Below are 27,307 nucleotides of genomic sequence, written 5' to 3'. Positions count from 1 at the left end.
AATGCCATTTTGGTTTCTGCAGTGGCAGTGTTTTATACCATATATATATGTATAGTGGCAGTTGGTAATCTGCCTGTAAAGCGTGAAGTCAGAAAGGTCCTAGTCAGTGGTGGTACTTCATTGTGGTAGACGTATTCAGAGCTACAGAGATTGAAAGGTTTTGCCCGAGGGTGGGGTAAGTTAGCACTGGTGTGATTGATGGCAGCAGGGACCCTGACAGTGCAGTGTGGGAGTCACCAAAAAAGGCTTGGAGTCTTCTGTTAAATGCTTATTTACCAGCCTGAAGTTTTTGTTTTTTATTATTCACTCCCAGCTAAGGAAGTGCTTATTTTGTGTAGTTCCTGTCTAGCTTCCAACATAGTAACATTTCTCATACAAAAGCCATGTCATTGCACCAGAATTGTGCTGACTCTTTTAAAGATCAAGATTCCATCTAATATTTTTCTAAACTGGCTTGCTTATTTTTTTGTGTTCTGTTACTTTATTTTGGAGTTTTAACAAACTTGTTCTTGGCAGGAAGAGATGAAGTGAAGCCAGATGTACTTTGAAAACATCTTGATGTCACAAATAATGAATGGTGTATTTCATATAAAACAAAAAGCTCACTCCAGTGCATGGCCTCCCCCCCATATTTGTTTATATTTGTGTCACCTATTTCATAATGGATGTTACAGGAAATAGACACCTCAGGTGAAACCTACCTATACTGTCTTGGCAACCATGAAATGTACTTCTGCCATCACAGATTTGTTAGATCTGCTTTGTGTTAGACAGTATAAGCAAATTAATCAAAATTCCTTTAAACACCAGCAAATTCCATCCCTCTGTTCATTTCCATTTCTGTACCAAAAGCTGTACAACAACTTTGTTATTTTTAATTACCCTGAAGCATTATTCTTCAAATTTATGAAGGAAGGGGGATGTGTAGCTTAGTGATTTGGGAATTGTAGAGTTAAAAAATTATAGTAAGTAAAGGTTTGCTAACTAATTATTTCTGAATTTTAAAAATATTTTCAGAAGTTGTTTAAAATTTTAGTTTCTGTATTCTTCTTTTTCGCTAAATAATGAACCTCAGAAAGCCTTTGCAAAATATTTTTCAGAGAGTTTATGCATTGTGACAGAAACAAAGATACAGGTGTACTGTTTTTCTCAGAATGTTTAAAAGGTTCTGCAGTTTTGTTAAGGCTTAACCCTTGTATGTATTTTGTTCTAGAACTTAACTATCAGAGTAAACCTGAAATACGTACAGACTAATTGTAAGATGCAGTAATTTAAGGCAAAAGTACCTTCGTATAAAGTAATATCAAAATAATTATGTAAATTTCAGAGGTTTCTGTACATGTTTACATATTCTTTTAAGGTACAGTATAAAGTTGTTATGCAGGCTGTTTTACTTTTCATTTCTGAAGATGTGTGCTTTTCTGTATGGAATTTTCAGAGACATCTGAAAGCTGCTAGGCTTTCTTCACAGCTGCATCATGTTCAGAGGCTCACATTCATTCTAGGATTGAATAAAAACCATGTCTTTTTTAAATTTTATTTTGCTTCCATTTGATCAGGGAAGTCTGGTTTTGGCAAAAATTATTGCCACTAGCTAAAAAATGTGACAAGCATATTCTGTATGTCAGATTCCATTCCAGTACTCTGTTTCTCAAAGGCTTTCATATTTGGTATTAACGATACTTCTTAATGGTAAATTAGAGTAGCAAACTTCTGCTTTTTCTGTTAAGTAATGTTACAATGGTATTAAACGGAATGTATAGTTTTTATTCCTCTGCCTTATGCTGTGAATAGAATTGGGGTTTTATTATTTAGGAAGCAACAATAGATATAAGTGTTGAAATTATCTTAAACTTTGATAACTAGGCAATAACAAGTAATTAACTTCCTTTGTTGCAAGTTAATTCTTGAATTTCCTTTGTTGTGTACATAGCATGTCCTATAACCCACAGTCCTGAGGATGACAGGAAGGAATTTGTCTGTTACGATCTGCAGGCTTTTTGCTTTGTCCTTCTTCAGATTAATGGAGTTAAAGCCCTTGAACAAAGGATAGTAATAAAAAAAAAAAATTAAAAAAGCATTTTACTGCCATAGTAATGTCTGAATAGGAGCAGGGTCAATCTAGTTCATGTTCCACTTTTTTGGGGTACTAGAATTTTTCAAGGGTAAGTCAAATGTTGTGGCAACAGTCCCTTTTATTTGATGTGAAGGTAAATGAGAACAGGCATGAAGGTGGAGTTTAGGTGCTAGGCTGCACTTCTAGTAGCTGGAGAAGAAGTAACATTTTTGTGTTCACAGTTTCTGATCTGTGCATCACTTGAGACGGATCGGATGAAGGATGGGAGGTCGCTCTCCGTGTACCATCCAGTGTCATGCAGGTTGTTTTCAGCCTAGGCCTAAAGTTCAATTCACTCTTGATCTTGCTGCTCCTTCCCCTTTAAAAGGAGGAAACAAGAGCAGTATATACGTGGTGATGTCACTGCAGAAAAGCGTCATTTAAAAAAAGGGAAGGTTTTCTTTGAAATCAAATTGTAAAATATGAAGACTCCTTGCATGATTCAAAAAAGTTATAGCATGGCAGTCCTCTGTTAATATCTGATAATAAACATAGTTAGGAAGGCAGCAGGAGAGGGAACCAGTGGTAATTTTTTTGGAATGCTGTGTTAGTAAACAAGTACTCTCATGACAAATAGAAAACAGCAGAGGATTGAAGCACTGAAACAGAGGAATGTTGAAGAGCTTTCTCTCCCTTTGAAACAGTGATAACAGTCACTTAAATAGGGAATGCTTTAGTTTGATGGCAGAAGCGAAGGAAAGGAGAAGCTGAGGTAATGCTGCATCTAACTGCCATCAAAGCCTGGTAAGAGAAAGCAGGGCAGTTCAACCATTGCTGTTGTATAGTAACTTAGAAGTGAATAATTTTCGTTGAGGTGCTCAATTCAACCATACTGCCATTTGGGTCAGCAGGGCTGCTCTCAGTTACTGCACTTATAGGCCATTGTGGTTGTCTTGATAAGAGTATGGAATGGGGAAACCAACTTTTTGTTGGAAGCAACAAAGTGAAGCAAAGTGGAATCTGGCAAGGGGAATAATGTACTGAATTTCAGCTCGCATTGCAGGAGACAGGAACAAAAATAAAAATGATAAAACCTTCCTAGTGACAATAGTTTTGAACTCAAGCTGTGCCTCTGCGCAGAAAACTGATGAGTCTGGAACTGCAAAGGAAGTTAAAAAGATCTTCAGGCTTCTGCCTGTTTGTTCACAAAAGCAAAAAACTGCTTTGTGGCCATAAAGAGAGGATTCAGATCATCAGTTCTCTGGAAAGGTATCTACTATATTTTGGCTGCTTTTCCTTTTATGCAGTTAAAGTAAGCTCTGAAATAAGCTTTGAAGGATCAGGGGGAGGCTTAAAATAGCAGCAGTGAAGAAGTGAGGAGATCATCAAGTTCCGTTTTTCCTTGTATCCTTCCCATCAGACATCTCACTTTTTGCCCAGTACATTTCTGTTCCTTCCACTTAAAACAGGTGACAGTTCTTCGGGTCAGGTTATCTGTCTGATGGTATGGGTAGGTGGCATTTGTGCAGTTTCTGATAAGAGATGTTTGTTCTGCAACATTGTTTAAAAATTTCTTTGAACCCAATTAATGCTGTTGAACGCTATTTTGTGACTTGAGCTCACATCAGTATTATGATACCTCATTTTTCATACTGTGGCAGTTAAGGAACAAAGCGCAGTAGCAATTCTTCCTACTGATTTTGCTTTGTGTCTGTGTGCTTAAAATGAGAAATAAAGAATGAACAACTGTTAAAAATCAAAAGCTTTTGTTCTGTGGGTACAAGCACTCAATTGGGGTATTTGGAACCTGCATTTGTCATATATGTACTTATATCACATCCATTCCTGAAGGTCTTCAGCATTTTTTACAGGTAGCATTCTTTTATAATTGATTGAGATCTAGGAAATACAGGTCAGTTTGAAGTGTTACCCAAAGAACTTATTTTCTTTTTTTTTTTGAAAGAAAGATATAATCCTTGTTTGTTTTTCTCTAAACACTATCATTATTTGCAGATGTCTAGTTGTGTATCAGCTAGATCTCTGGGTATATTATATGAGCTTTGGAATCTGTACTTGGTTCTGTTTGCAAGTATTTCCTCAGCATATTGAGTCCTGCAAATAATTACTTTTTATTAGACCGAATAAATTTTAATTGAATGTTTGCTCTTTTATACACAGTCTGTTCCATTTCACGATTGTAAAGGTTAGCACTAGTTTTATTTTGCATAATAAAAACATTGGCTTAATTTGCCTGTCTCACTGTAGAATTGCATTTATTCATTTATTTTAATAAAGAAGCGTAGCTTTTCAAAGTATATATTTCTGGTGGTTCAAAAAATGTACCTTCTCTTTTTCTCTTCTCAGATTTATCCAAGAATAGATTAACTGAGGTTCCTACGGAGTTGTGCCATTTTGTGTCACTGGAAACACTAAATCTATACCACAATTGTATTAAAATTATACCAGATGCCATAGTGAACTTGCAAATGCTAACTTACTTAAATTTGAGGTAAGTTTAACTTTGCCACGTTTTCTGTTTATTTGCAAATGTGTAAAGCTTTTTTTTGTCTGCACTTTATGTGTTTCTGAAACAACTGACTGCATTTTTAATTTTATTGGCAGCGGTAGTGCAAAAACTCATTGCCTGTAGATACAGCTCTGTATGAAGGCATTGTAAAGACCAAAATGTAAAACTAGTTAAGGAAAGAGCAAGTAATATTAATCTCTTTCTTTTGTTTATTCTTCTAGCAAATTCCGAATGCTAATCACAGCAGTTTCTTTTAATTCTCTTCTGATGATAAATTTTGTGAAGCTTGACATGCTTTTTGTAGTTAAAAAGATGGAAGGACAGAGACAGAGGATTAATGTTTTTTTCACAGAATCATTAAGGTTGGAAAAGACCTATAAGATCATCAAGTCCAACCATTAACCCAACACCACCATGCCCGTCATGGGGAATGGAGAGGAAAAGCGTGATACTTTATCCCTAGTATCCTCTTGTTATGCAAGAAGTATAGTTACTGCCTTTTTAGGAGGAAGGGGCAAATAATTAGTCACCTTTGTGTCTTTTTCATGAGAAGTGTGCATGAATACTAATTGGTATAGAGAATTGCTACTGGTTAAAGTGCAGGGGAATGCGCATTGACTGTTCAGAGAGGGAATGTCAGCACTTTCTCAGTTGGGACGAGGTGTGGAGGTTTATTTGCAGTTGAGTATGTAAAAACTGTAATTGTGAAGATGTAATAACCTGTTCTTTGTGAGAATGAGGTTTGTGCAGGGGGCAAAGTGGCTCTTGAGCTTTTAAATTCAAGGTATGAAGGCTTGGTCATCAGTTTTGTAAACACTGAGTGTGTTTCTCAAGCCTTGCTGTATTGTTAACTGTACTGCAGTTTTGGCCACTGTGGAACACTAATTTTGGCTCTAAAAATTGAAACAGAATAATGTGTCCTGATATCTGGAAAGAATAGGACTTGAAATTTTGAAATAGTGTTTGTTAGATATGCATAAAGAAATTAAGACTGTGTGAAATTACTAAGTTTATGTAAAACATCTTAGTCAATTTAGGAATTAGAACAAACTCAATTAGAACTCAATGTAGTGATGGCATTTGTGTGAATCATTACAAACCCAGAATAGTCCAGAATAGTTACAGAGTTAATATCACATATCACAGTAAATTAGACAATCAAAACGAAAGGAAATCTTTTAAGTTTTACTAAGTGAGGTCATTTCCCTCAGTTTAAAATTTCCCGTTCACTTGGATGTGCCCTTCCCCGGTGTTAGTTTAACACAGTAAGCAGTCTGTAGAAGAATTAAAGATATCCTTGACTTGCTAAAGAATATTATAGATTTAAAATGAGTATTTTTCTGCCTCTTACCAGCAGAGCCCATATGTTAAATAAAATTAGAAAGTGATGCCAAGAGATATACGTAGTCTTTGGACCTTAGTGGATACTGTTCATGTTTTATTTAAAGAAATTCCTTTTAAACTAATGATGATTTATTACTCACTTGCCCTGGTTACATGCTGTTCCTTGTCTCTTAGTGGGTTGCTTCTAAGTTCTATAGAACTCAAAAATGATTTTTACTTAATTTTTTTTTTGGTGTCTGATCTGCTGCATAGTGTAACATTTTTAGATTCTAGGCTTCCTCGATTTGAGTTCTTTAGAACTTAAAATTATTTCTACTTATTTTTTAGAATAAGTTATGTCTTGGTCTTCTGTAAAGACACTAGAATTGAGAATCCTGACTCCACAATAAGCACTGATTCTTTTTTTTTCAACTACTTCTGGTTAGTAGTTGGATTTCTCATTTTTAATATCCTTGGGTTTGTTATTTGATACCTGTCTGTCTCCCAGCCTGTGTAACAGAGATATGATGATACTTTGTTTTGTAAAATGTTTTGAGACTGTTGTGTGGAGCATAAATATACGTCTTTATATGCAGTTTTGTAGCAGACCACTGGATTGGCAGTTGAAGAAGAAATGTTTTGAGACTTGTGGAATTTTGATTTTTGTTTCCTTTTGTTTCAATTCAATGTTGCAACTCTTACTGAAATTACACAGGACAATTTTGCTGTCTGTTTTCAGAGTTCAGTCTTGCATATTTGTTCTCTGAATACTTAACAGTCATGCAGAAGCTAACTAAAATGGTTCTTACTGGGGTGCCACTTTAGGTTACTGTTCATTGTTTTCCTACAAGTTAATACCCATAAAAAAAGAAAAAGCTGTATTTTAAGAAAACCTTCAAATATTCCAGGAAAGACAGTAGTTAATATGTTATTCTGTTGACCTTAAAGTTTCTTTTGGGAATTGATCCACAAATCACAAGAAATTAATATTTTTAATCACCTGGAGGTCGCAAAAGGTCATGGCATTTGTCATCTTTAAATTCTAGTTTCTTCAGTAATTGTTACTAGAATGAGAACCTAAATATTTTGAAAGTTTTTCTACCAAATTTTGCCTTTCCTTGCAATGCCTCTTCATGAAAATCTTCTGCTTGCCTTTTTTTTTCCCCAGATATACGGTATGAAGAATAAAATGGCACATGTTGGTCACTTAAAATTGTTTTATCAGTTTTAGGAAAATGTAAGATACAGAGGTAGAAAGGCTCAATACGATTCTTGGAAAGAAATGAACCATTGATGGTCACAGGCTTTTTCACTGTATTTACCTGGATTAATACTGTAGAATCATAGAACAACAAGTACCAAGTAGTCTTCAACTATAAGCATGCGTTAAAATAATTGAGAAAATAACTGTTCTATTTGTAATTTATTTATTTGTCTTTCAGTTGGACCAAAAGACTGCCACATAAAACCATAGGAATGTTTAAATACTTGCAAAATACTGTCTCAGTTGACTTTCATGTATTCATTAGGAAGGGAAATAGCTGTTCTAGGTGGCAACCAGACTTACCACAATATTATTAAACTGATATAATGCATTTTTTCCAGAGTGATAATATTCCACAATACTGGTTAGTCAATAATGCATAAATTTTTGATGTGCAACTGTTTTCTTAATGATTGCTATTCAAAAATTTAATTTTTCTCTGCATAAAATCTGACCCATCAAAATGAAGGAATTCTACAACTCTCAGACTTTATGTGAGTATACAGTACAATGTCACTGGTGTTTTTAATTGTTGGGTTTTTTGTTTTGTTGCAGTCGAAATCAGCTTTCTTCTTTGCCAGCTTGCCTGTGTGGTCTTCCTCTAAAAGTCTTAATTGCAAGCAACAATAAGCTAGGTTCCCTTCCAGAAGAGATAGGTCAGCTAAAACAGTTAATGGAACTGGTATGTTACTGTTCTTTTTTTATTTTTTATTTTGAATTTGTTTGTATTTAAGTAGAAACAGTAAAATTTACTTTGCAAATATATTTGAACAAATGTCTGGTACTATAATGCAGGTTAAAAAATTAACTCTTGAACTTCTCAGGTATGTTGGGTAGTAACACAATAAGAGTTTCCTTTATGTTCTTCAGGACACTTCTAAACAACATCACTGCCCTTGGGTCATTCAAAACTCAGTTTCTAAGTTCATAATCTTTACCAGTTTGACTCACCGCCTGCACTGGCTCACTGTTTTGCTGTCTCAAGTCTGTAGTTCTGGCATCAGGCTCTGCAAACCTGTATCCCCTGCTGTAGCACCCTCCCCTTCTGCTTCCTTTCTCTCTGTTATTACTATCTGCTTACCACATTGCATTCCACTAGTGATACTGGTCTTCTCAGTTTATTTTCATTTTATCTCACTATTTTTGTCATACAACCTTCCTTTCCTGGAACATCCATCTAAACAGATTTGCAAAATGATTATATTACTCCTGTTTTCAAAGCTGTCCACATGACTACTGTTTCTGCAAGCAGTAGATAATCTATAATATATTGTCTAATAAATGACAATCTGAAAAGGCAAAAATTATTTGGTACCTTAACTTAAAATTAATTTAATTGCAAATGTTCTTCTAAAGTTTGTAAGTGGAAAATGTGTATAAGAGAATGCTTCCTTTTCTCTCCCTTTATCTTCCTCTTTTGTGTACTGTAGGGTGAGATTCTAAATTCTCCGTAGCATATGCATTATGTCTTCTGATTGTTTCTGTTCAACTGTGGTGGATTGACCCTAGCTAGATGCCAGGTGCCTACCAAAGCCGCTCTATCACTCCCCTTCCTCAGCTGGACAGGGGAGAGAAAATATAACGAAAGGCTCATGGGTTGAGATAAGGTCAGCGAGATCACTCACCATTACCGTTACCGGCAAAACAGACTCGACTTGGGGAAATTATTTTAATTTATTACCAATCAAAATCAGAGTAGGATAATGAGAAATAAAACAAAATCTTAAAAACACCTTCCCCCCACCCCTCCCTTCTTCCCAGGCTCAACTTCACTCCCGATTTTTCTCTGCCTCCTCTCACTGAGCAGCACAGAGGGACGGGGAATGGGGGTTGCGGTCAGTTCATCACACATTGTTTCTGCCACTCCTTCCTCCTCACACACTTCCCCTGCTGCAGCATTGAGTCCCTCCCACGGGAGACAGTTCTCCACAAACTTCTCCAACATGGGTCCTTCCCATGGGCTACAGTTCTTCACCAACTGCTCCAGCATGGGTCCTTTCCACGGGGCGCAGTCCTTCAGGAACAGACTGCTCCAGCGTGTGTCCCCCGCGGGGTCGTAAGTCCTGCCAGCAAACCTGCTCCAGCGTGGGCTCCTCTCTCCACGGGTCCACAGGTCCTGCCAGGAGCCTGCTCCAGTGCAGGCTCTCCGTGGTGTCCCAGCCTCCTTCAGGCATCCACCTGCTCCAGCATGGGGTCCTCCACGGGCTGCAGGTGGATATCTGCTCCACCGTGGACCTCCATGGGCTGCAGGGGCACAGCCTGCCTCACCATGGTCTTCACCAGGGGCTGCAGGGGAATCTCTGCTCTGGTGTCTGGAGCACCTCCTCCCCCTCCTTCTTCACTGACCTTGGTGTCTGCAGAGCTGTTTCTCTCACGTATTCTCACTCCTCTCTTCCCTGGCTGCTGCTGCGCAGTTGGTTTTCCCTTTTCTTAACTATGTTATCACAGAGGCACTACCACCGTCGCTGATTGGCTGTGCCTTGGCCAGCAGTGGGTCCGTCTTGGAGCCGGCTGGCATTGGCTCTATCGGACATAGGGGACACTTCTAGCAGCTTCTCACAGAAGCCACCCATGTAGCCTGCCCTGCTACCAAAACCTTGCCATGCAAACCCAATGACCTCTTCAGATACAAATTGACAAATAAACTACATTTTCACACTGCTAATTTATGTATGGTAAAACAATGGTATTTGAACTTTTTTACCAACTATTGGTATCTTCATTGACTGCATTTATCTTGCACATCTTTTCGGTATCTGAAAGTGCCTGCTTATCATATTACTATTTTTATAATGGTAGTTTCTCTACTAAATTATGTTACAGAAATTGAGCTGACCTTGCTTTAGGCCCCAGTCCTGCTACTGGCTCTTCATTTGCAGAGTGAAGTGGAAACTGTGGGGCTTTTTTCCTTCTAGTATTCTTTTTGTTACAGCATCCTGTGTTATCAGGCTTACTATTATTATTTATTACAACTGATGTGGCTGTTGGTGAGGATTGGTGGGCAGTTAGCTTTTCCTTTCTGGGTTATACCTGAGCTAAAGACTACCAAGTTTGTTTTGGTTTGTTTGGTGAGTATTATTAATTTGTCTTATCAAATAGTTAATTTTTTTGTGTGTGTGATGGGTTTAATTAGATTACTGAAATGGTTTTGATTTAATTAACCTTCAAAAAAATGTGTTAGGCTATAGCATTGGTTCTGTTGTGCTTAAAATAGATTCAATAAAATATTACGGTTCCAGTTTTATACATAATTAAAGTTGAACAGTACTAAACACATCCTAATTTAGGGGTTAGGATGAGTGAATAGATAATAAACAAAGATTGGAACCTGTTAGCTCTTGATTGCTTCTAGTTTAAATGTAGCCTAGCTTAGTGGTGGGGTGCTTGTGAAATAATTGAAAGACTTGGCCTGATTCTGTCTGGTCAAAATCACCCGTTCTATTTGTATTAACTGAGGTCTGTGATAGTCTTTTCAGTAAAGAGCTGCTGAAGTATTTTCATATCTAATTTCCCCTCCAATTTCAAGTTTGAACTATCCCAGTAAGGTGAACTAGCCTTGCTGATGCTGGAAGTGTTTCATTTGTTAGTAAGAGTTTGTACTTAGCTTAATAGTAGCCTTTATCCGTATTTTAGAATTTTGAAAAGTTACAAGTGTCAACTTACAAGCTTGAAAATCAATGTAGATTATACTCAAAGAAGATAGGGTTTGTTTGGTTTTATTAAACAAATCATATGTTTAAATTAACTTCTGGAATACTGGATTTTCATATTGTCTTCCAGTTACAGTATAATTTCAGTGTTACTCTGTAATGAAGAACACAACAATTCCTGCTCTAAAAATATTTCAAATGAGACGCTGTAGCAACATGTCACTTCAGTAGCCTAGAAGAATGTGAAAGTGGAGAAGGGCTGATGCTACTTCTTTGTGATTAGAAGGGCGGGGGGGGAAGGTGAATAACAAGTTTTTGTTCAATTGGGCATGGTTCTGTTCAGATGACCTGATTACTTAGTTTGACGCCACCATAAACATTTGGTACATTTCCAGTGAAATGAGTTGCATTATTTAGCTGGGAATGACTAAACTGTGATGTACTGAGAGAAGCAAATAGTGGTAGGATTGAGAGCCAGTATTGGTGTTGGTACATATAATATAATGTAGTTTAGATAATAGTGATCATTGTTCTAAAATGAGTAAAAAAAAAAAAAAAGGGAAAAAAAAAAGATTAAGTCATGCTGCAGTTGTTGCAGAAAACATTCAGCTGTGTGAGAGCAATGCCAGCCTGAACAGCATGTGGCCTTCAAGTGACACCACTACCCAGCCCTCTGGCAGGGCATGTTGTTGTTTTGGGACATATGCAGTGCTGGTGCTGAGCTGTCCCAGGGGATTGGTCCTGAGAAGTGACAGATGCCACCTGACTGCATTCAGTTCTTGTATTACTAGGACTTTGCCAAGCACCCTCATGTTTTCAAAGTGTTTTACAGCTTTTCACAGGCTTCCTGCAGTAAGCTCTGTGTGTATGTAACAAATGGATTTTTTTTTTTTTGGTTGTTATCTAACTTTTTGAAACAAATTTTACCTCTGTAGTCACTCTTGAATGATACAAGCATAGTTTACTGCAAATTAGGTCAGATCTTTCCAACTAACTACTTTCTTCCCTCTCTCCTCCAAAATGAGATAGGCGATTCTTTTCCTGTTACACTTACATATTTACTTGTGTCATAGAATGGCTTAGATATTACATGCAGTAAATTTCCAGGTATTCTTTTAAATTTTAGGGTTCTGGGTTATATAGATCTGACAGCTATCTTACAAGCATCAAAATAACATATAAATTATTCTCCCTGCAGGATATATTAAAATTATTTGCAAAACTTGGTTGGGAAACTTACTTCTATTTGCAGCTGCGGAACTCGATCATACCTCTACTGTCAGCCAGAAGGATGAGTGCAAAACTGGTGTAAAGATAATCTGAACCTTACTTTCCATCAAAGAAAAATAATTGGGCAGAGATGACTCATTGGTTGCACCCAAAACTAGCAGATGTACAGTAAAATTCTGTTCTCCATCCTGTCAGGCAGTATTCCACTTCTGCCTTCTCCAGAGAATGGCTTTCTCCATCTCTGGGTCACTCCCATCTCACATTGAAAGCCTTTAAAATCTCTGAGCAGGGATTTAGGTCCTTCACCTCATTCATTTAATCTGGGCCAGCAGCCTGACCAAGGGGGAGCTCCTGCCTTCTGTTACCTAAAAGGATCCATGTGCTCATTCATTGCGTAATTTCTTTTTACCATTCAGTATGGCTTGTATGTCACAAACTCTGACAGAATCCATGCACTTTTCAGGATTAACAGCTCAGTAAGGAGTCCCAAGTTTTAAAATGGATGTAAGGAAGACGTTTACCTCAATTTGGATGGTTTGGATAAACTCATGTGTGTCAATAAATATGTTAATATGGAGCCAGAGTACCATATTTGGTTTTATGTTTATATTATGCTGAATTTTATTGGTTTAAGACCATCTAAACTTTACCATAAACAAAAGAAAAATGCTGATGATTTTTATTTGTTTTCACGCCATTGAGCTTCATGCTACAGAAATTAATGTTAAATTTAAATATGCCTTACATTTCTCTAATCTTGGGAAACTGTGTCTGTGTTGGCATGGCAGGATGAAATACAATTAATTCAAGAAGTCTGACCTTCAGCAAACACTAGCCCCTGGAACTTGAGTAGGTGTTTGGACTTGACTTCAGTTGTCTGCAGATGTCCGTGAAGTGAAGTTCCAAACTGCTGGTTATCTAGTTCCTTTAAAAATTTATTAGCCTGAAAACCATAGGCATTTGACTTGGATAGTATTTCTTCCATTACTACCACAGTAATGGGAAAGATAGCACTGTCTCTATCATGTACAGACTCATGAAGTCTAATAATAGTCAAAAGCGTAAGTATTACTGGAAATAATGTTATAGGTCTTTGTTTTCCACAGCTAGTCAAACAAAGTAATAAAAAAAAGTTGGATTGCAGTGTTTAGTAGGATAAAGGATACTACTGTCTCTAGAGATCTTGTGAATGCTGACATGCTGTCACAACAGATCAGTCTTATTGAGGATGTTTTGAAAGATTGTAAGTGGGCTTTGTTTTTGAGGCTACACACTGCCAGACTTCCCCCCCCCCCCTTTAAAATTCTGTCCCTTTCCCTGACTTGTTCTGATGTGTGTGTATAAGCACACTTGGTCTAGAGTTTCTCTGCCACAAGGTGACTTGAAATTTAAATTCCGTGCTCTAGAAATTGGGTATCTAATTATGAAGTTGTTTAAAGACTGTAAATTAAAAATAGGACAGTAAAGCTTTAAAAAGAAATGATCTGGGAACAGTGCAATTAACCATACTATGTGGCAACTTGGGCAAAAGATGCACTCATTAACTGGGATTTTAAATTTCCTCATCTAAAAGCTAAAACGATTTCCTGACTCTGTTTTGACAAGGGAAGGAAGCTTTGGCAGCAGTGAGATTCTGTTATGAGGAGAAACTTGTCCGATACATTGAGCACCATTATCAGATCACATTTTGCTTTTACTATCATTTTTTGTTAACTAGTTTTTAGGCTTGAAGATAGAGGGTTAATGTAAAGGTTTTGACCTGTATTAAAACAACTATCTTCGAAGAAATGGCTTGGAAGTCTGACTGACTTTAGAAACTTTGTAGCCTAAGAGTTCCCAGTTACTATAAAAATCCATTTGAAACAATCAAGAGAGTAGGAGTGAACGTCCTAAAAGTATTCCATTGGCTATTCAGGAAAGTTTGGCATTATCCCACTTAGTGCTTATACTATGAAATACCGTTTCCTTTTTTTAATGCAGAAATGGAAGCATAATCAAGATATTGCTCAAATTTACAGGTTGCCTGGGATGTAAGCAGAGGTTTCAATGTCCTTTTGATTTCACATTGAGTATAGACCGTTTGGCAGCAAAAATGATAGCTAGCATCTGAAAACTGTCTCATTTTAGACGGACTTAATCCACGAAGTTAATCTTTAGTGCACATTTGTAGCAGTTTCTTGTTAGCAATAGTGTTATTATTACAGTAATACTACTGTATATAAACTTGTTCCTTGAAATTATGCTTAGTATAGCCAGATCCTATACTTTGAACTCAACTTTACAGCAGTTACTCCTTTAGGGATGCTGAAATGAGGATGGGTTCCAATTTCATCCAGATTATTAAACCAGTTGTATTTAATCATCAATATCAAACCTACGTAGAACCTGTCTAGGCAGTTCAGAAGTACCTTTTACAATAATATGTTGAATATCTGTATAATACTAAACAAGACGTGTCCTATTTTATTATGGCCTACTATGTGATAATAAAATATAAACCTTTCCTGAGCATCATTACAGAATGCTATTGCTGTTTTCCTGCTTTCTTCTTTTTTTTTATTTTGCTTAAGTATTCCCTCCAGAAGAACAAGAACCTTTTTAAAAAATCAGATCCACACAGTGGCAGTTTGACATTTCATCCAAACATATTTGGTTATATAATCATGGTACTGAGTTCTTCATATGAATGAAAGTTAAGAACAAAAAGGTAGAACATCTTAAGCAAATGGTTTAGAATGTTTCTATAGAAATTAAATCAACTTTCAAAATTAACTTGTTCACCAAATAAGAATTCACTCTGGGTTTTAAGTAATGTGTAAAAATTTTCTCATGTATCTAGTTTTGCATTGTGAATACAGGACATAGATGATTGCATGTTTTCAGGTTAATAAAATGTTACAACAGTAATAGCAAATTAGCTACAATTTCACACCTGTATTATTTAACATTTAGGAGCCAAAAGTTCATTATTTCTATTATTACTGTTTTGCTGTAGGATGTCAGCTGTAATGAAATCACAGCTTTACCACAGCAGATAGGCCAGCTGAAATCTTTAAAAGAACTGAATGTCAGAAGAAATTACCTCGAAGTTTTACCCCAAGGTAAAAACAAACAAAAAATCCTAATACCTTTATGGTAGGTCCTTTTATTAGCATTTTGAAAGTATTTTTTAATCATGTGAGTGAATATGATTAAAAAGTAGTACTTCGTGTTCAAATTTTTTCCATTTGAGTTTGCAGAATATAACGTTCAGTGGTACTCAGTAAATAACAGCATGTGAGGTTTTTTAATGAATTATCTTTATGATTCTAGGCATCTTTTAAGTACTTACCTGTGAATATAGTATGGGAACTGTCAGCTGAGTTTCAGGAAAAAGGTCAAAGTGTTTCTTTTAAAATTTATTGTCACTTGTGTAACAATAACACTCTTTTCATTTCCTGGTATAGAATGGAGTAAACGTTGATCATATTCCTGCCCAAGTTTGTATTTTTCCTGAATGCAAAAGGAGGTTTATTCAGAAACATTTTATTATTTTATGGCAAAAATACATACAGATATAACACCTTCTCTCTTTTTTGTTACTTATAGAACTAGTACAGCTTCCCTTGGTAAAGTTCGACTTTTCCTGCAATAAAGTGCTTGTGATTCCAATTTGTTTTAGAAAGATGGTGCACTTACAAGTATTACTGCTTGAGAACAATCCTTTGCAGTCTCCACCAGCACAAGTAAGTAACATCTGTCATTTAAAGTGTGCCTTAATATTGGGTGGACGAGAACAAATTATAGCTTATAAAATGTCACCTTCTGTAATTGCAGGTTTCTGAACTTCAGTCATCACAGACGTTAGTTGTTGATATATAAATAAGACACAGAAAATATCCTAAGTTCTGTGTATGAGTCTGTACACCACACACACAACATGCGTCTAGAAGTTTTCCATTCTGTTAGCTACCTGCTTATTTTTGTCATTCCTGTCTGCATATGAAACTTAATGTTGGAATATGTATATAATTTTGAAAAAAAGAATTGAGAAACTTTCTGGATAAATTTTCTCTCTGTTAAGAAGAACCCAGGTCTAGAAGGTTCCACAGTGATTTACTATTAAATTAAAAAATACGCAGATGGTCTAGAACGTAATCCATGTGAAATTTATTTTATAGTGTAAGTTTGTAGATTGCAATACACAAAGAAATCAAACTCCTGTTCTGAACTGTAGGCCATGCTGAGAAATCATGATAATAAATGAATGGAACCTGTGCTTGCTGCTTAAGGACAATTTCGTTGTTGTTGACTTACTGGACAGTAGGTTCAAACTACATCTCTGAAAGCTACAATCATTCTAGATCAACAGCTGTTGAAATACTTGAGAGTTCTTATTGCATTGGAGAATTACTTTTCATAACCAATGATGATGCTGTTACTAAACTGAAATACAGAGCAAGTTTCAGCAAGCACTTGAGCTAGAAGTGGGCAGTTAAAGAAAAAAAAATTCTAAAATGCAGGTGAAATGCATCATAAAGATGCTTGGACACTAGTAAAAACAATGTGGCTAAGAGTATAAAAGACATGCTGATTAATTAAATGTCATTATTGACTAATTTTGGAAAATAACTATTCAATTTACAGCTAGTAATAGGCCATATGATATATTTTATTGTAATTCTTTTTGAGTGAAAAGCTCATTTGGATTTTTTTAAGTAGAAGACATTCTTTTTTCATTTTCTGTCTTACTCTCTGAGGGTATTTATACTAGTACGCACAAATAGTTGATTTGGGTAATTGAAATAGTTCTTAGTAATTTAAAAAGAAGAATAAAATTAATTTTTCTTTACGTGATCTCTATTGTGACAATATGAGTTGGTTTTCAGGGAGTTTTGTGCTAAGTAACATTTGGAATAAATTATTTCTTTCATTCTAGTTATAAACCAAACTTTTTTTTCTTGTCTAACAGATTTGTACAAAGGGTAAGGTGCATATATTCAAATATCTGACTGTACAGGCCTGTCAGATTAAAACAGCAGACTCACTGTATCTTAACGCCATAGAACAACAGCATTTACCACAACCCGTGGAAGAGAGGTATGTATGAAAATCTCACTTAATTTTTTCACATAACACTTAGGAACAAAGTGAAATAAATATAAATGTATCTTTAGCTTCCAGACTTTCATTTGTTTAGATGCTGTTTACAGTGTACTTTTTTGAACAGATTTGTTTTGCTTTAATATATTTTATTCTAGTGAAATCCCTATAGAAGTTTAGAACAAAATATTTTTAACCATCAGTTCTGCTTAAAGTTAGCAGTACATTAGGAAAGAGCTTAGACATGAACCTTAGTTTAAATCTAACCTCTTACTAGTAGACTACTGGAGTATATTGAAAATAATTGAGATGATAGTATCATTAAGTGTTGGAACTTTCTTGTAAATCTCTTAACATATTAAATAAGTTTTAATTTTTTGTGTTTTTTTGTGATTTATATGTTGTTATATGTTTGTTGCTTAGTTGTTTTAAGCTTTTTTATTAATCCAGAGGCTTGTCCATCCAGCAAAGATAACTGCATGAATGTTGAGACCCTTTTAAAGTGAAATGTGCTAATTTGTTAGCAAAATGAAAGACAAAATTTTTAATGTCTTACATCAAACATCTAGGAAATGTCATCTTGTATGGTGGTTTAAGGACAGGAACTAGATACGAAGCAGCTCCTTTTTTATGAGAATCTCTATAGCTAATTGGAAATCAATTTTTAGCCAGCTCTTTCTTCATTAGCATGGGAAGTATAATATAGCCAATCAGATGAAGTATGATGATGCTTTATATTTGGAGAGAAGTACTCAATAAAAAAGAAGTGTTGATGGGAATAAAAATACAGATGTTGCTGCTGACACCCTGGAAAAAAAAAAAGAACTGTTATGGACTCTCTCTGTCAGTCATCTAGATAAGGTTTCAAGCAAATTGTTTTCCTCCATGTATGTTTGGAGACACCTTTGTGGATTTCTGTCAGATAAATGCCAAAAGTGGTAAGAATCCAGGATGAAGAGTAAGTTTTCCATTTGGGAAACACTTACTGGTTTTCTGTTTTGTTCTTTTAGTATATAAGAAAATTGATGGGAATGTCCTGTCCTGTATGACATTTTGGTCATATAGAATCATATAGGTTAGGGTAAGAGGATAGTACAGAGTAGATACCAGTTGGTAACTAACAGCCTAATGCTCTATCACATAATAATTACCAAGTTTTTATTTTAGATAATAACTTCACACTTCTAAAGAAAAAGCATAACCTGGTTAGGATTTCTATATGCAGTTTCTACACAAAATCCTTAGTGTTTACTGACAAGAGATAATTTAAGATTAGGATTAATCAGATATCTTATTCATGTGAAGACTGATAAAGTTCTTTTTTTAAATCACTGTGTCAATCAGAATTCAGGATTATAGCTTTCAGGATTGCAAATGAGAGGATAAGGCACTCATTTGGTGATGAGTGTATTGCATCTAATAGTGTACTTTAAAATGAGTAGAGGTCATACTAGGTAATGAAACCAGAAGAGAGAGCAGTTGCCATTATTATAGTTGTTTTCTTAAAAACCTAAATTTCGAAGTCTATTTTAAAGCACCAAAAGAAGGTTTCTGTGTTAATAACTACTCCAAGCCGCAGGGAAATATCAGTTCATTTTTAATGCATCAATGGTTATAATTAAATCAGTTGACACCAGTTTGAGTTCAACTAGTTTAGTTGCTTTTCCCATGGCTAATTGACTTCAGTCAGACTCCTGTGCTACTTAGCTAGTAACTAAACATTTTTACCTAATGTATAGACAAAAGCAAGCTTTATAGCAGATTATTTCTGTTGTTTTCGTTAATTGTTAGGCTAACCAGCCATATCATCTGGTCTATTTTACTATCACCAGACTGCAAATGTGTAGTTTTTAACCATACTAGGCTATTTCACCCTCTACCATTAAAGCTGGTTGGAATTTTGCTTTGATTTAAGTGAAACCAGGACAGAATTCTAAGGGTAAATGCTATGATAGTTTTATTGTGTGTTGGGTTTTTTTATTCACATCTAGCATTGATGACATCTACCCAAGTAAAAAGGACTCAGATTCAGGTGTTGGTAGTGATAATGGCGATAAACGTTTGTCAGCAACAGAGGTAAGTTGCCTGAATTTTGTGTCCAGCTTCCCTTCGCACCCATATTTTGACTATATTTTAAGTTGGGTAACAATGTGAATATGTTTTTAGCCATCAAAACTGTGCAACCACATCCTTGGCATGAACTGCTCACTAAAAAATGGCTAAAACAAAGATAAAAGCAGACACCAGGGGTTTGGGTGTTTTGGGGGGTTGTTGGTGGTGTTTTTTTTTTTGTCTGTGCACTTTCTGGAGAGGGCAGTGAGATACTTGCTTACAAATGGTCAACAAAGCTACCAGTAATGAAAATTCACTACAGTTTTCGGACAGTTTACATAATCTAGAGAATGAGAACCTCTCTTTTTTTGGAAAGTCTGCTCTTTCCAATGAAGTTACATGCCAGGCGGCTTCTCGCTTCTTTTTCTCTCTGACTGATGACTCTTTCCTGTTGGGAATTAACAGGAGTTCAGTGTGCCCAGTCCTGGTGTGTTCTGTGGTGTTGTGGTTATAGCAGTTTGCTGTAGTGTAGGAACTTCACAAAGTCTGCAGATCTTAATGTGTTCACATGCTCAAAAAAGCACTTAAAGCACTTAAAAAAAACAAACCACAGAGATTTCCAAGTATTTGGGCAAGTTTCTTGCTAGATGGAAATGAAGCAGAATTATCGTGATTTCTAGCCAGACTTTTAATGGTTTCTCTCTAGTTTTAAGAGCATGCAGTCCATTCAGAGACACTTACAAACTGTTTTGCCATTCTTACACTTCCTGAAGCTGAGTTAGCTTGTTCATGAAACTGTTATTCCAGAATTTCCTCTTTAGCTATAAATAACACCTTTAGTAAATAGATCATCTTTCCTGTAATCAAAATGTAGCAATTGGAATGCTGCAAAAAATTGTTTTAAAGACAACCAACAGTGAACCAATACATTTTTATTAGCACAAAGGCTTTTTATGAGAACTATTTACTCATTCCATCCCTGCCTAACTACTGCTCTACTATTAAGGAGAAAATAGATGCTGAGATCAGGAAACCCAAATGTATTTGGTAGTAAATTCACCACTCAGTTTTCCTTCTGAGACGGCCTTTAATACCCGTGTTACACATGAGAATTGTGCAAGAAATATTAGCATGTTGTGATACAGACTCACATATGTTAATTACAATCAGAAATCTACATACCAAACATTAGATAAAAATTAAGTGATCAGTCATAAAGTGATCATTAAAATGCCTTTTGGACGTTTTTTATAAATACATCAGACATATAAAAACAAACTACAGTTTAGTCTGAAGGCTAGTGGCTGTTGAGTTTCAGCTCTTTTACAGAAAATACTACAAGGTCATTTTGCATTTGTGTAACTTAAAAATGGTAACTTAAATGAATCCCTTGTTTGAATACTAATGTATTTTTTAGGAAGCTTACTAATTAGCTTTGGGGCCATACACAGAGGAAGAAGTACTTAATGAAATGAACAATTTATGTATTTCTGTCTGGCTTGTTGGTAGGGCCATTACAGGGTCAATTCTTCAGAGCTATAGTCATACTGGACATTTCATGTGAAAGACATCTTGTAGTGTTGCTGTAAAATTGATCATGGCAATTTGAAGGCAAATTTTGCTTTAAGATAGTGCACTCATGTACCTCATCTTTTAGGAACAGAGTAGTATTTTGATTCATTTTCCACCTCCCTTTGGACTTGTTTTTTCCTTAGTTAAAATTCATTAGAGCAACAGCGTACTCATTAAGATCCAGATGATGTCCCTGCTTCATTACCCATAAGAGTGATGCTTTAGTACCGTCAAGAATGTATATGAAGCTTCTTTCAAAATGCATCATCTGAATTCAGTGTTGGAATAATGTTAGGTATTTAAAATGAAAATCGGACTCTACATCCTGTATTTTTGATTCTTATATGTCTATTGTCGTCTTCTCTTATTAGCTGAATAAAAATAAAACTGTGGACAAAGGAAGTGAGATACAGTATTTCACCTATGAAGGAGCAATACTTTTGTATTATTGCAAGCTACTTTGGATAGTTTCTATTTCATAGTATACTGGCAGGAAGCACCTGGAAAATCAATTGCAGTATTCTGTAGACCCTGAAAGTGAGACACAGCCTGTTAAAGGAATGATTTTCTGTTTCCAAATTGAATGGCTTTTTTTTTTTTTTACACCAACACTCCAAAATATTTTCCTAAAAGCTGTGTGTGTTACTCTGTTGAGAAAAAAAAATCTTGCCTTAGTATTAAGAACTTGTAATAATGCATATAAGAACATTTTGCTGTAATATTTTCAAATTATAGTTGCAAAATTACCAAAACATAAATCTTAGATCTAGAATAACTAAATTTAGTGCTTAAATGTCACATGACACACAGCCTGAGAGAAAGAGAAGGAACTTGGTTGTCTGAATGAATATATGCTGTACATGTCTGTCTTTTTTTTTTAAAGCTGTTGGATTGTTGTTTCAGGTCTAAAGGAGCTAGTGACTTTTATGCTTAGAATACTTGGAGTGTGCTTTGCTTATTTTCTGTTTGAGATACTAATTTGTTTCATTTTAAAATAAAATTTATTTTAAAAATTAAAATTGAAAAACAGGAACAGTACTGCCGTGTTAGTTCACTTCATTATAAGCTTCATCATTTTGATAAGGCTTTACCAAGTCCCTGAACATCTTTTTGAATTTTTTCTATTTAAGCAGAAGAATACAGCCAGTGAATTCATAGACTTAATAACATGCAGTTTATTCATAAAGAAGAACATTTATGGTGGTCCACATTTACAAAATGTGTTAAGTCTGTGGTATTCTTGGCAAATAGGAATAACCACATGTATACTTCATACAGTTTTTTAAGAGCAAAATTATTTGCTCCATCCCTTATCACAAACCTTAGCTTCAGGATTTTAAAAAAATATTTTCTACATGGAATATGAACATACAAAGGTAGCAAGAATGGCATAATTTTACTAGAAGCTAACGTCTGTGGAGTTGAATAACTGGTTGTATGTAACAATCTCCCATTGCATTGCAGATTTTGTGTTACAATGGGCTGAACTGATAAACAGGGAATTAACCATTTCCTTAAAAACATATGTTCTTAAAGGATATGGAACAAACTACTATATATGTATTATAGCAGTTATAATTACAGAATACATGTATGGAATATGTGTGCACAGAGTAGTGAGTTACCTAAACACAGAGCATCTAAAGAATGAGCAACACCAGTGGGTTTGTTGGGAAATACATTTGCAAAGCTCTGAGAGACTATTGTAGTGGTAAGCTCTCTATCTCAGGAGAGCGAGAATAAAAACTTGGCCTTTTCTGCAAACTGTGGTTTTGCTGTAGTTCACCCCAGGAGAGAATGTGAGCAGGTCACTGCCGGTCCTGCAGAACAGCAGAGCCCTAGTGGCATGGGACAGAAGTGAAGGCTAGTGTGTCAGCGCTTCTTTGTGTAACCACTGTCTGTAAAGTCATAGACTGGATAAGCTTGTAGATAAAAGTAATGTGTTTTAGTGTACCAACTTGTACAGCTGAAAAAAATGGATGCGCTTCTAAGTCAATGAAGAAAAGCTAGTGTGCTTGAGAGTTTATGCTTTTTTTTCACCTCTACCAGTTAATCTATTAAAAGATATTGCCTCGGCCTACAAAGTTCGTCTTGCTTGCTTTAGGCATTAAACCAAAGTCTTGGAGGGAAAGAAGAAAGGACTGTGATACGAGGCTTAGTTTTTCTACACACTGGTGGCTACAAGGAGCCTCTATTTTCAGCTGTCCCAGGAAAGCACAAAGAGAGCAGCACAGTGCAACGGTGTCACTGCAGGGAGAGGGCTAGTGCAGTGAGGAGGATAGGAAAAGAAGACGGATGAATTGTGCTGCTTGGCAAGCCTCCTATGAGGATGTATTCAGCATGACTATAGCTTCCTACAACAGGATTTGGTCATGTTAGATGCTCTGGTATCCTCTACTATATTAGTTTCCCCACTCTTTAGTGAGCACTCTTCTTAATATGTATGTTTTTATCAGTCTTGCTTTAATCTGAAACCATTGTTTTTCTTATTTCTTCTTAGCCATCTGATGAAGATACTGTCAGCTTTAATGTTCCAATGTCGGACATCGTGGAAGAAGATCAGGTTGTTAAGGAAGATTCAGGTCACCATGCTAACTCAAGAAAAGGTTGGAATGCAAAAATAGTGGAAGTTAAATACAGGGAAATTCTATCGATAATTCTATATACGACTGTAAATTCAGTTTGCAAAAATCAGAGCCCAACAAGCATCAATATTCCAGGAGTCTACAAACATCATGTTTAAATTAGATCCATTTTATTTACTTCTATTTTTCCTTGGAATTTTCAGTGTTTAATTTTGCACTGGATAAATACCTTATTAAATTGATTTTTCTTGCTGATATTCTAGTTGAACAACAGGTATTTTCACTATCCTACATGTTTTAATTTTTTTGTAATATATGCCTACCTACCCAAAAGGCTTTGAGCATGCATATGCAGCCACGTAAAAAAGAAAAGAAAAAAAAAAAAGTGTGCTACTTAAAACATTTTTAACTATGCTGAATTGAGGTGTTTATAGTAATTTTCCATAGCACTTCCAACGAACTCGTTCCACCTCATCTCAAGAGTTAATAAGTTCTGGTTCCGACTGGGGGAAGAAAAGTGAGAGTCAGTTTAAACCATGCTTCCCAACCGGTAATATCAACGGGTAATAACTTTTATCAAATGCTAACTCAGATTCTGAGTTAATAATGTACAAAAGCAGAGTCCATTTCTTAATTGGACTTAAAGCATATATAAAGCTAATCAAAGTCAGCATTACCTCTGGAAGAAATAAATCTCTTCAGATTTTGAGAGAAGGTGTAATTTTATCTAAGTTTTATTAAAGTAACATGTTTTTCTAAATTATATCTACATACTGATAAACAATGTCTCTCCAAGGTCTGCCACATACTAATGATAAATGGCGGGATGAAGTCAGTGAGTTGCGTATGGAAACCACATAAATAGGAGATCACCAGCCTTTTCCCAGTGTTATATAATAGATTAAATGAACTTCATTTGAGATACTCATCAGAATTTAGAAGAATGTAAAGTGAGATAGTAAGAGCATTACATCCTACAGTGTTTATTAGCACACAGGAGAGGGTAAGTTCTAGGATCAGACCACTTCAAACAGAGGAGAAAATTATTACTGCCTCATACCCCTGGAAGTGCAGTATGTGTAAGCAAGAGATTGGCATAGGATCTGAATCATTTTGTTTGAGTTCTGCTAAGAGTTTGAGTATTTGTTACAGCATGACAACTCTGAAGTTCCATTAAACTGCAAGTCACTGGCTGAGACACCTGAATGTCTTTAAATACTCTGCAACTGTCCAGCTGTGTTCTTGTACCGGTACTGGCAAGACATACTTAGTGTAGTGCAAAACTGACTCTATCAATGCCTGTTTTGGTGCTTCTGATCTACACTATGTGAGCCCAGGGTATTGATTTATTATAACTTTGAAATGAATTGGCATCATTCATTGAACTGCAAAAGTCTTAAATTGTTTGAACTTTTTAATATGCTTCGAATTTAAACTTTATTTGGTTTTGAGCTCCATAATTTAATATACTTAAATTATCTTGAGTAACAAATGTTAAGCTGAACCAGAAATCATTCTTCTATCTTTTTTTATTGTTGTTATTAGTGGAATTCCATCAGGGATCTTCTCACTTGATTGTCAATGATAAGTCAAGAGAAACAGGAAACCAGTTTGATGAATCGGATACTCTTACTACTGAATTTATGAGTTACATTAAGGCAAGTTTGTGACAATTTTAGATGGGGGGAAATGTTGTCACTATTTCATAATTATAAAGCAAAGAGGAATGACAAACTGCAGACATTTTAATGAATAAGAGACCGCATTGGTATTCATTGTCATAAAAGATACAGAAGGCAAAAATAAGCAGGTAGGTTTAAAGTGATTATAATTAATCTAGGACGTCAATTTACCCATAACTTTCTAGTATATGTAAGAAAAAGTGGCAAGTATGTTCTGTATGATTTGCTTTATACTTTGAATTGAGCAATTTTTGCATTTCTGACATTAGTAAAATGCAAGAAGACTTTCAGTGTTAGCTGTGGTGGCTAAAGTTACGGAATAATGTTACGGTATTATACTTCTTAAATGTTTTAAAATTATAGTAGAAATTGAGAGATCTATAAAGATGAATGATATCAAATTTAAAATAAAATCTATTATTCTAGGAACCTACCTCTTACAAAATTTGGCAACTTGCTTTCTTCATGGATTTTGGGAGTATACACTGACTCTGTTATGAACTTTGTAGATGCTATAGGTGATAGGAAAGTGCATTTGAATAATTGTGTGCATATTTGTGTGTATAACAAAACATATATATGTGTGTATATAATGAAGTATGTAAGAAAACACAGGTTATCCACAATAAGAAATTTTGATATACCCATCAGTCTTTTTTGTATATAAAGGTCTGAATGCCACTTTGGTTTCCTTAAGATATTCATTACTGAACACTGGTGCTCTGGATTGCTGGTTATACATGTCATAGGTAGTTGCTTAATCCATTTGAAAGTATTACTCTTGTCTTTCTGTCATGGTTAATGAGTACTTATCAGTCATGTGGCATCTTCCTGGCATGTGCCTTCTTGTCAGGGAACTATGATATGTGCTTTCTTTTTGAAGTGTTTTTCATAATGAATGACCTTTTAGAAATTGTTCTGTTGTGCCTTTTTGTCTGTTTAGGTTGTATTTTCCCCATTTGAATTGTTATTTACTCATTTTTTTCTATTTGTGGCATTAGGTTTAGTGGAATATGTCTAGACATACGTGTCTGAGAAAGCGGCAATAGAATCCATAGAAATGTACTAGGAATCATTAGTGATTGCTATTGTGTGGTAACTCATGAAATTAACTTTATTATACAGCAAGAACTGCCTGAGGAATTTATAAATTAAATGTAGTTAGGTAGACTGAGGATTTTTTGAAAGATTCTAGAGAAATTTTTGAGCAAGTGGGTTTTTTCTGTGAAAATTTGTTTGCTGGATGCTTTTGCTAAGTCCTTTGTAATGCAAAGATATTTGAGAAATAGTAGTGTTTTGTAGCATTCCTGTGGACGTGATGTCTCCTCTTGATTTATAGGCCAGAAGGGATTGTCTAGTATAGATATTTTTAGACTCATTTTCTCCTTCTGTGGAGATTCTTAAGAGGTGCAAAGAGGTGTTGTATCACTTCTATCTTCCATCCCTTATAGGAAAAAATGTGCTAGGAAGTAATAGTGGAAAGAGAAAGGATGCGACCTTTCAGCTTCTTGGAAACAGACTTCTGGTTCTGCAAAAGATCTCTTTAGCTGAGCAACCTTTTTGTTTTTTCTAGCAACAAAACTCTTGCAGATCTTCTTCAGCTAGTTGCAGAGTCTCTGAGGTGGCAGGCACAGAGAACTAGCATTTAGAAACAGAGGGGGAAAAAAACCCAACAAACTTTTCCCTTTCATAGTTCCTGAAGACATGTAGTTGTCAGAAAACTTTATTTACATAGTAAATACACGTTGCTTATTTTTTGTTATTTGCAAATGTGAATTCAGTGGTGTTGATTATTAAGAAGAGTTAATTACAGTTGCTGGATATTTAGGACAGTACAGGTTGTCTTATATTGGCTTGTTCTTTTGTGACTTATATACTAAAAAAAGATAGAGGGTTTTTTTAGATAGTTAAAATGTTGTTATTAGTAGTATTTTTAGATAGTTAAAACATTAAGAAATGATCGTAGGTTTCCTGCATACAAATTTTCAGCAAGTGCACACATTTGAGGTGAATGAATGAGGTAAAAGGGGATGGAATACTTTCATTCTCCCCTGACAAAGGCGTACACACACATCTGAAGCTGACTGTACATTATGTTATGTATATACTTTGTATTTCCTTTCCTTGTTCTTCTCACTTCATCTTGATTTTAAGTAGTGTACCATTTGAAGACTATTCCCTTGGGAATGTCCTCTATCATAATAAGATAATATTACCTGAAAGAATGTGTTGCAGACAGTGGTTCAGTAAAATACAGGTTACTTTATTGAATTTCAGTATAAGA

General features: G+C 35.5%; 1 protein-coding gene across 1 annotated transcript in view; it reads left to right on the top strand.

Moving 5' to 3' along the window:
* LRCH1 (leucine rich repeats and calponin homology domain containing 1) overlaps nt 1-27,307 on the top strand; it is a 123,329-nt gene that overhangs the window by 61,472 nt on the left and 34,550 nt on the right. Inside the window, exons 2-9 of the mRNA XM_059824930.1 lie at nt 4,421-4,565; nt 7,726-7,852; nt 15,046-15,151; nt 15,639-15,775; nt 17,002-17,129; nt 19,145-19,208; nt 23,257-23,362; nt 24,887-24,999. Coding sequence (XP_059680913.1) covers nt 4,421-4,565; nt 7,726-7,852; nt 15,046-15,151; nt 15,639-15,775; nt 17,002-17,129; nt 19,145-19,208; nt 23,257-23,362; nt 24,887-24,999 — 926 coding nt within the window. The remainder of the gene's footprint in view (nt 1-4,420; nt 4,566-7,725; nt 7,853-15,045; nt 15,152-15,638; nt 15,776-17,001; nt 17,130-19,144; nt 19,209-23,256; nt 23,363-24,886; nt 25,000-27,307) is intronic.

Source organism: Gavia stellata, chromosome 1 (genome assembly GCF_030936135.1).
Source record: "Gavia stellata isolate bGavSte3 chromosome 1, bGavSte3.hap2, whole genome shotgun sequence".
Classification (NCBI taxonomy): domain Eukaryota; kingdom Metazoa; phylum Chordata; class Aves; order Gaviiformes; family Gaviidae; genus Gavia; species Gavia stellata.
This window is presented reverse-complemented; position numbering and strand designations above follow the sequence as displayed.